The sequence below is a fragment of the Brassica oleracea genome, chromosome C7, assembly GCF_000695525.1.
Source record: "Brassica oleracea var. oleracea cultivar TO1000 chromosome C7, BOL, whole genome shotgun sequence".
Classification (NCBI taxonomy): Eukaryota; Viridiplantae; Streptophyta; class Magnoliopsida; order Brassicales; family Brassicaceae; genus Brassica; species Brassica oleracea.
The window spans coordinates 31,289,771-31,299,800 of NC_027754.1; the positions used below are offsets into that span (position 1 = coordinate 31,289,771).

General features: G+C 28.7%; 1 protein-coding gene across 3 annotated transcripts; it reads left to right on the forward strand.

Annotated features, from left to right (window-relative positions):
• The first annotated feature begins 2,280 nt into the window (after positions 1 to 2,280).
• LOC106304221 (probable methyltransferase PMT5) lies at positions 2,281 to 5,636 on the forward strand. 3 transcript variants are annotated; one of them, XM_013740621.1, is made up of 10 exons: positions 2,281 to 2,413; positions 2,631 to 3,290; positions 3,357 to 3,492; positions 3,561 to 3,801; positions 3,883 to 4,108; positions 4,192 to 4,349; positions 4,429 to 4,732; positions 4,812 to 4,944; positions 5,033 to 5,255; positions 5,357 to 5,636. In XM_013740621.1, the coding sequence occupies exons 2-9, from the start codon at positions 2,773 to 2,775 to the stop codon at positions 5,180 to 5,182; spliced, it is 1,866 nt and encodes a 621-aa protein (XP_013596075.1). In that variant the 5' UTR covers positions 2,281 to 2,413; positions 2,631 to 2,772; the 3' UTR covers positions 5,183 to 5,255; positions 5,357 to 5,636. The 3 variants fall into 3 exon arrangements, with proteins under 3 accessions (XP_013596075.1, XP_013596078.1, XP_013596076.1); XM_013740624.1 differs by having other exon boundaries at positions 2,619 to 3,290; positions 5,357 to 5,575; XM_013740622.1 differs by having other exon boundaries at positions 2,281 to 2,407; positions 2,628 to 3,290; positions 5,357 to 5,575.
• Positions 5,637 to 10,030: the final 4,394 nt, after the last annotated feature.

Here is a 10,030-nt window from a genome sequence, read left to right on the forward strand (position 1 = left end):
GGAAAACGATTGCTTTGACGTTTTGTTTGTCGATTTGTCTTTTTATTTGTCTGTTTATCTCTATCTATCTCCTTTCATGCTTTGTTGTTATATCTACATATAAAAACGAACTTTTATTATCATAACAAGAAATGGTTAAAACACTTGTAAGAGCCAGAAATCATAACTTATGTGTTCTGTTACAAACAAAAAAAAATCATAACTTGTGTGGGTCTAATATAATTTTTTGAATTACTTTTTGAAAAATTATAAAACTAATCACTTATGATGGTTGAGAATTTAGACAATCCAAATCTATACCACCATTTGTATGACTAAAACACATAGACCATATACAGTGTCGGTCCTAAGCTATATAATGCGTAAAGCACATATAACAATAATGTCTCCTTAACTAAACTTGTCGAAACAAAGGCAATGCAAAGGGATGGCATGACATGTGCACTCTATATAAAATCTTGAATTATTGTTTTGAAAAAAAAAAAACTTTTTAAATTAATTACTTATGCGTGATGGTTGGAAATTTAGACAATCCAAATCTGTACCAACATTTGTATGAATAAAAATATAGACCATAGTCCTTAATTATATAGACATGTAACGTGCCTATGATTATACTATGTAACGTACATTTGGAGAAAAATATAGACCGTAGTCCTTATATTATATAGACATGTAATGTACATGTGGAGAAAAACAAAAGTTTTGTTATTAATATAGCAGCGTTCATTAGTATAATTAGTTGTTTTCCTGATGTGCAATAATAAAAGTTTTACATTTAAATTATATTTAAAAATAAAATTGTATTATTCTTTTAAGTTTAATTATTATCTTACCAATATTTAATATAAATTTTAATTTAATTGAACATAAAAATTAAGATAAAATAAACAATTTTATTTATTTAAGAATGAATATATATGTACATATTTAAAATTATAATCCTAGATAAATTGTTTTCTATTTCTTTTGGATAAAATATATTAATCAACTTATATAAAATTAATAAAAAAAATTGATATCAGAGTTGTATAATTATCTAACTAAACAATATTTCTAAAATTTGTAGATATATAAAACAAGCCAATAATATTACGACAAAAAAAATTTATTATTTTATAAAAAATGTTAAAAATTGAAAATATTTTTAATAATAAAATTATATAATTATAAATCATTAATATTTCGATATTTATAAAATATTATTATATTATTTAATTTCATATTTGAATAAATTTACTTTAATGATTATTTATAGTTTACTACCATATTATAAAAAATAACAAAAATATATGAATAAATTTACTTTAATGATGATTTATAGTTTACTACCATATTATAAAAAATTACCAAAAATATAAATATATATTAAATGTAATTGTCCATGTAATATTTAGTCATAAGTTATGTCATCATTTCTAGCATACATGTCACATTTATTTAGTGAAAATGATTGTACAAAAGATATGCATTAGCATCACTTTACAAATAATGTATATGAGATATATAGTATAAGATAATGATAAAGATGTATTTTAATTTAAATAAACACACATCATAGTATATAAAGCTAAAATTTCTTTTTTTTTGTTAAAAGTTAAGTGTAAGCCAATGATGAACTCGTTAAATCATTATTCCTATATAACATATACAAACTTGAACTCGTTAAATCATTAGAGTCCAAGGCCTAAATTTCTTCTAGTTAACAAAAAAAAAACGTAATACAAGCTTGAACCTAACAGAGAGTAAAAGACAAGAATTTCTTGTAGACTTGCAGTGGAGTATTATTGCTCCCCAACAACAGCATTATAATAATTAATAAAAATGTTTTTTCCAAAATAATACTCTCTGTGTTTGTCAAAAAAAAAAAAAAAAATACTCTCTCTCTTTTTATAGAGTGTCATTTTAGTATAAAAAGTGTGAAAAATATCTAACTGACATTCATAATGAAATGTAATATGTGTGAAAACTGTCATGAAACGGAAAGAGTAATAAAATAAAAAAAGGACAAATAGACCAATTTATTAAATGACGACAAAAAGAAAAGTGAACCACTGAATTGCAATTATTCGCCTCCTATGCTTGCTTCTTTCATGGCTGTTTTTCTTTGCTGGAATTAAATTAACAAAAATTATTATTTTCTTGTTTTGAAAAAGTTACTCACACATTTATCCAGATCTAATTAGAATTTAATCACTTTATTGAATTTTCGTTAATCATCTCATTCATTTAATGGTAATAATTTACAAATATATTCAGAAAATAAACAATTAAAATAAACGAAATTTCATAAACGGACTCCACAGATTACAGAGCGCCCATATAATTGGAATCTCTCATCCTCTCTTCTCTTCAATCTTTTGCCATTGTTGGTCGAAAAGCTAAATCCTTTTCCAGCAATCTATTACAGCAGGTACTACGCTTCTCAAAAACCCTAATCTAATTACCGTCCTTGTCGGGAATTACTGTTCTGTCTGATCTGATCTCCATTCTCGAGATCTCATCATGAAAAAGCTTCAAGATTTGATTTTTTTTTTCTTTCGTCGACGAAAAAAGCAAAATTCTCTTCACTAGCTAATTTAAGTAATGTTTCCTTTTTGGGATGTTTGATCTGCAAGATTTGCTTGCAGGTACATGGTTTGATTTGGGATTTACATGTCTCTATCAGTCCCCATTTCCTGATTTGGATCATAACAGTGGTCAAAAAAAGACTTAGCCTTTGTTCCACAGATGGCTTCAAGATTAAGACTTTGTTAAGAGAATCTTACCATTATGACAAGTCCTTGGTACAAGACTGTTTCCTCTGTGTTCGGTCTCAGACCACGGATCAAAGGCTTGCTCTTCTTCATCCTCGGCGTTGTGGCTCTACTTACCATTTTATCACCCTTGACATCCACTTCATACGAGGCTTCTTCTACTGGTTCTTCAACACGTGTGCCCAACATTTATAGTAACTACAGGAGGATAAAGGAGCAAGCTGCTGTTGATTATCTTGATCTGAGGTCTCTCTCGCTAGGGACTAGTCTGAAAGAGTTTCCTCTCTGCGGTAAAGAAAGAGAGAGCTACGTGCCTTGCTATAACGTCACAGGGAATTTGCTCGCTGGGCTTCAAGAGGGTGATGAGTTGGATAGGCATTGCGAGTTTGAGAGAGAGAAGGAGAGGTGTGTTGTTCGTCCTCCAAGAGACTATAAGATACCGCTTAGGTGGCCTCTTGGTAGAGATATCATTTGGAGTGGGAACGTGAAGATTACTAAAGACCAGTTTCTTTCGTCAGGAACCGTTACAACGAGGTCATTTTCTTTTTGACACATAACAGTTTCTTCAAATTCAGTTTCTCAATTTTGCTTTGTTGTTAGGTTAATGTTGCTTGAAGAGAATCAAATTACATTTCACTCGGAAGACGGGTTGATCTTTGATGGGGTCAAAGACTATGCTCGTCAAATCGCTGAGATGATTGGCTTAGGAAGTGATACTGAGTTTGCTCAAGCGGGTGTAAGTCTTCTTGAGATTATTAACTTTATGGTTCCAGCTTATGAGATTACTTATGATGTGTTTTGCAGGTAAGGACTGTGTTAGACATAGGTTGTGGATTTGGAAGCTTTGGTGCGCATCTAGTGTCGTTAAAGCTGATGCCTATATGTATTGCGAAGTACGAAGCTACAGGGAGCCAAGTCCAGTTAGCTCTAGAGAGAGGCCTTCCTGCAATGATTGGCAATTTCTTCTCAAAACAGCTTCCTTATCCAGCGTTGTCTTTTGACATGGTCCATTGTGCTCAATGTGGCATTACTTGGGATATCAAAGGTAATTTATTACATCGACATGTATGTTTGGTTCCTTTAGGCTGAGACATGATGACGTTTTCTGTTTTTGTCTCTTGAGCAGATGCAATGCTACTTCTGGAAGTGGATCGTGTTCTGAAACCGGGAGGGTACTTTGTTTTGACTTCTCCTACGAACAAAGCACAGGGGAACTTGCCAGACACGAAGAAAACGAGCATCTCGACACGGGTGAATGAGTTGTCTAAGAAGATATGCTGGAGTCTAACAGCGCAGCAGGATGAGTCGTTTCTTTGGCAGAAAACTGCAGATTCAAATTGCTATTCCTCTCGGTAATTATGATGATCCTCAGGCAATGTTGTTAGCATTGAAAGTGTATATGCTTGGCTGATGATGTTTTGCTTCTGGTGCATAGTTCTCAAGATTCTATACCGCTTTGCAAAGATGGAGATAGTGTTCCTTATTACCACCCACTGGTTCCATGTATAAGCGGAACCACGAGTAAACGCTGGATCCCTATCCAGAACAGGTCTGCTGTTGCAGGAACTACCTCAGCTGAACTTGAAATTCATGGAAAGTATCTCTTCCATTGTTCAAATGATCACTTTTAGTACTTTCAGAATCTAAAACAGTTTGTTTTGTATACTTTCAGGTATAAAACCTGAAGAGTTCTCTGAGGATACGCAAGTATGGAGATCAGCACTTAAAAACTATTGGTCCTTGCTTACACCTTTGATATTCTCTGACCACCCAAAGAGACCCGGTGATGAAGATCCTCTTCCTCCTTTCAACATGATACGCAATGTCATGGACATGAATGCTCGTTTTGGGAACTTAAACTCTGCTTTACTCGAACAAGGGAAGTCCGCTTGGGTGATGAATGTTGTTCCGGTCAATGCGCGTAACACTCTTCCTATCATACTTGACCGTGGCTTTGCCGGTGTTCTACATGACTGGTGAGTGCGTAGATTGGTTAAAGAAGCCCTTCTTTATCAAGATATGAGATTCTTGAATCTTCTTTGTTCAATTGCGCAGGTGTGAACCATTCCCAACGTATCCACGAACATATGACATGCTTCATGCCAATGAGCTACTAACACATCTTAGCTCAGAACGGTGTAGCCTAATGGACTTGTTCTTGGAGATGGATCGGATTCTCCGCCCTGAGGTTTATATATAAAACACACACATTCTTGTTTTTCTACAAGATCTCAAAGAAAAAAAGAACTTGACGTTTTGTGATTGATTTAATATAGGGATGGGTTGTAATAAGCGACAAGTTGGGAGTGATAGAGATGGCACGTGCAATGGCAACTCGAGTGCGTTGGGAAGCACGAGTGATTGATCTTCAAGACGGTAGCGACCAAAGACTTCTTGTCTGTCAAAAACCTTTTCTCAAAAAATAACTCAAAAATAGATTCTTCTTTCACTACACATAAACAAACACTCACTAGTCACTACTACACAGTTGTTTCACTGGTGAGTTCTCTCTTACTTGCTTTGTAGGTGTCTAAACTTCCTGAGCTAATAATGAATCAGTAGCTGATATTTTTGTATACGTTTTTATTTGTTCTAAACAGATCCAGATGATGCCTCCTGCAAATTATTGATAGAGATTATTTATTTTTCTCGGACAGAAGAAGAACACTTGAAGAAGGTTTTGTAAGAGTGGAAGCTGTAGCTATGAGTAGAAGAAAGAATTTAGATTCTATATTCTTTCATTTTTATTTTTATTTTTTGCTCTTGGAACAATACTGTAGCTATATATTTTCATTCATCCAATTTTTGTTTGCTGTTTAGTTTTGTAAACGAGATTACTTCTTTTAAATTTTATTATTTTGGAGAAATGTATTTAAACTATTAATCTCTGAATCTGTTAAACACTTAAACTCGTACAAAGGAAGTGGAAAATGCAATATTTTTTTTCTGAGAGAGAGAAATTTGAAATTTAGAAGTTGTTGTGAAGTAAAGATTTTTTTTGATGAATGTTTTCAAAAATTGAAAGACCCAATATTAAAAAGGCATAGTGGAGATGCGGTGATCGAACCCCATGACTCTCGCATGCAAAGCGAGCGCTCTACCATTTGAGCTACATCCCCAATTACTTAAATCCTAGAATAACATAGTTCTTAACTTAATGCATTGTCAACATAGTTGTTAACTTTGGGGGTATATTCAATCTAAAATTTGAGGTGATTTGACTTTTAAAGAGGTTTTAGATGATTTTAAGGAATTGCAGAGAATAAAATGATTTTTGGTAAACAACTCTAGAATATCACCTAAAACCATGAGATTTGAGTTTTATTTTTTTTTAACTAAGAAACTTCACTCAAACACTCTAAAATCATTTGAAAACTTTAAAACTCCACAACTTAAAATATTTTCAATAACAGTAGATTTCAGAGTACTTTATAAAATGTCAAGTTCAATAACACTGGATTTTAAATGAGTTTTTAAAATTCATGTTTCAATGACAGTGAATTTGTCATTTTGACACAAATCACCTAAAACTCTCAATTGAATACACCCCACCCCCCCTTAATATACACGTGGTGAAAATTTTATAAGAAAAATGTTAGGTGCTTTTACATATGTACTAGGTGATTTTCCATAAATATTTCTAAAGTAAATATATTATAAAAAATTGATTGCTACTTACTTTTAATTTTAAATTAATTTATAATTTGTATGCATCATTTATATTAATAATAATATATTACTTTAATTATACATATGATTTTATATATGTTATATCTAATCAGTTTTGTTGTTTTTCAGTGGATTTAGTTATCATTTGGGTAAATTGAATTGCATCTATGAATTCAACTGTCATATTTTTTATTCTATATATTAAAATTTTGATTAATTTCTTATTTTCATTTAGGTGGTTGTTGTCTTAGATATGTAAATATATTTTATGAATATTATGTATCACTTAAGATATATTGTGCTTAGAATTAAATAAAAAAAAAACAAACTAAAGTGTCTGATTCCAAATTACATACATTAATATAATGAAACAATAATATTCTAAAGTCGCATGCATATATATAAATTTTAAAGAACTCAATTGTATCAGTTGCTTAATATTTTATTTTCATTTTTAATATGTTTTGAGTTGTCCTATGATTTATTTTTATAAAATAAATTACTATTCTTATAAAATTATATATTCTTATCGTAGTTAAATCTATGATTTGAGATATAAGTTACATATATTCTTTCAAATTCAAAATGAAGTATACTTATTTTTTATTATAATTAAGTCAAATGTGCATGTATTTTCATAATATTTATCAGATATATGTTGATGTTTTTTTAAAAAAATATTAGAAAATAAAGCGATGATCAATAGGAAGTTACATGCGTAAGTAGCTGATACATTTTTGAAAGATCATGAACACATATCAATATTTACAATAATTAAAATATTTTATAAATTCTAAATAACTTTATGCCTTTGATTTATTCAATGGAAACTAAAATTTATTTTAAATAATCTTAAAAATGAGAATTCAGATTTGTTTTGGTATTTTGATTATGGTTCTAGTAAGTGCCACAAACATAAAAACATAAAATTTAAAAGAAAATTTAATATTAAGAAAAAATAATAATTTTAATAATGATAAAATATAATATATCTATCTTATTAAACTATTTTGTAGCTATTTGATCAAACGATGTTTATTTTAAAATTTACTTTTTAGTTTTATTTTAATATCTCTTAAAAATAATCAGTAAACAAAATTGTGATTGTATTTAAAAATAATATTATATAAGTAAAATATAATTTAACGATATTTTTTGCTGTAATTGAAAGATATTATAGTCAACTAAATATATGAAAAAAATAAAACATTTCAATATTACTAATTATAAACTATTTTTAGAGAATTAAACATATATCAGTTTATGTTACTTAATTATTTTATGTAATCATGTCAGAATATATATATATATATATAAATATTTTTACTACTTTGAATTTTTTTGTATTATTTAAAATTATGTTTTAAAAGAGATAACATTTTTTTTAGTATCAAGATTATCTGTGTAAATTATTTTTAATGAAATCACATTATATTGAAATTGATAATTTTCATCTAAAATATATAGATATAAAGAAATTATTTTATTACTTCAAAATTATATTTTATGTTATTTAAAATGTTTTTTTATTGTAATATTACTATTTTGTGAGCTTTCCTTTTTTATGATATCATATTATATATACATATATTTTCGTTTTTCAATTCTTTTTTTTTTATAAAAAAATTTCTTTTTTATTATATGTGTAAATTTTTTCGAATTTTTTTAAAGGAAACTAAATAAAAAAATAAATAATAGTATTTTAAATGTAAATTAATTCATTAATAGTATTAGTGTAATTAACCATCATAATAGTTAACGTGAGAGCGACACATAGGAAACTGACTTCTCGAATAATATTATAGAGTTTTTTTTTCATATTCATCTTTAAGAAATCAATAGAGTGGTCCATTATGTACGCTAGTTCAGCAACTGGTCTTTCTATCATGAATGAATTTTTTTTTTTTTTGTAAACTATCATGAATGAATTTCCAGTGTGAAAAAAAAGGTTCAGCAATTGATATTTTGTTGAGGTCCAAATTTCGCCTTGTGATTATTATGTTACTAGAGTCCAAATAACATCGGAAGACCAACATATCAAAAGAATATGTCAACAATTCCCACATTCAAAACTACAATATGATCTAAATAATATACACATCACCAGTCAATCCGTTCATGCCAGTTTATTTTTAACTTTAACGTGCATAAAACCTAACAATTAATATAATTGATCATGTTGATCTACATCCTTAATGACTAGACTAAAAATCCTTGAATTGACATGTGAAATCTTAGAGCATAAACTATACACACAATTGATATATACATATCATATATGTATATTTTTTTTTTTTTTTTGTAACTTGGCATCATATATGTATATTATGATTCTAGATACACATAGCCACGAATATACACGTATATCTATGTTGGATTGTTCGCTCATGTGTTCTGTAAAAATCTATCATGTTAGAATATGCAGATGATATAACAGGATAATAGCAATACAGGACTTTGCATGAAACGTTAAAGCTGGCGAAAATTAAAAATATAAACATAAAAAGTATGTTCTTAAAAAACAGAAGGTACCTCATTCCCTCAACACGTTAACCAGTCATTGTGAAATTCCCTTTGTATTATTAGTCTCGAATTCCATCATCTATCTCTTTGAATAAACTTTTTTAATGAATAAAAGTTAATAAACTACCCCCTAAAATTATAACACGAGAAATAACCTTTTCTATTTGAAAAATTAAAATAATCATCATATTACAACACAAGAAAATAACAATAAACATTTGAAAATATTGATTGGTTTGGTCGCTATGTTTTTGTTATTGTAACTGAAGTTTGGTCTCTTTGTTCAAACCAATTAAAATCTTCATATGCAAGACTCCAACCCTTAACTTTTCTAAAGATTCTTCTTAAGAATCCAACTTTAGTTACCTCTTTTTCTTTTCTTTTAATTCGGGAATGAATTTCATTTTTTTAATTTTGACGAAAAGTAAAGAGTTGTTTCTTTTTTAGCATCCCATGCAAAGCACGCACAAAAGAGATTCTCTCGTGGACACGTTTCGACTTACTTCTTAACTTTGATTTCTGTCTGAATATCCCCTTTGTCTGTATAAAATACGGACTCCCGAATATTTTGCACTCTCCTTTATCTTATATTCTTCTTCTTTTTTTACATGTTATTCTTTGATTACAGTATATTATATAATTTTTACTGGAACCTGATCCGCGCGCTAGCACGGATATGAATTTTCAGTTTTTAATTATTTATTTTATTAAATGATGTATTTGTAATATTCGTTCATATTATATTCATTAAGTAAATATTTTTTTTTGCATCTTAAGCTATCTATTTTTTTACGAATGTGTGATATCATATAAAAAATATAAAAAAAAAATGAGTATAGAGTTAATTAGATAATTTTAAAAACAGAAATTTTTCTTTCGTGTGCGATATCATAGAAATAATGATCCGCCCAGTTAACAAAAATCATGATTATTTTATGTGTAATTTTTTTTATTTTGACCATTTCCTTAAAACTATATTAAATTTTACATATTTTAATTAGAATATTTTTAATATCTTTACCTTTTTATTTGAAATGCAACTCAATATTTTTTTTAACAATTATAACAAAATATTTAAAAAA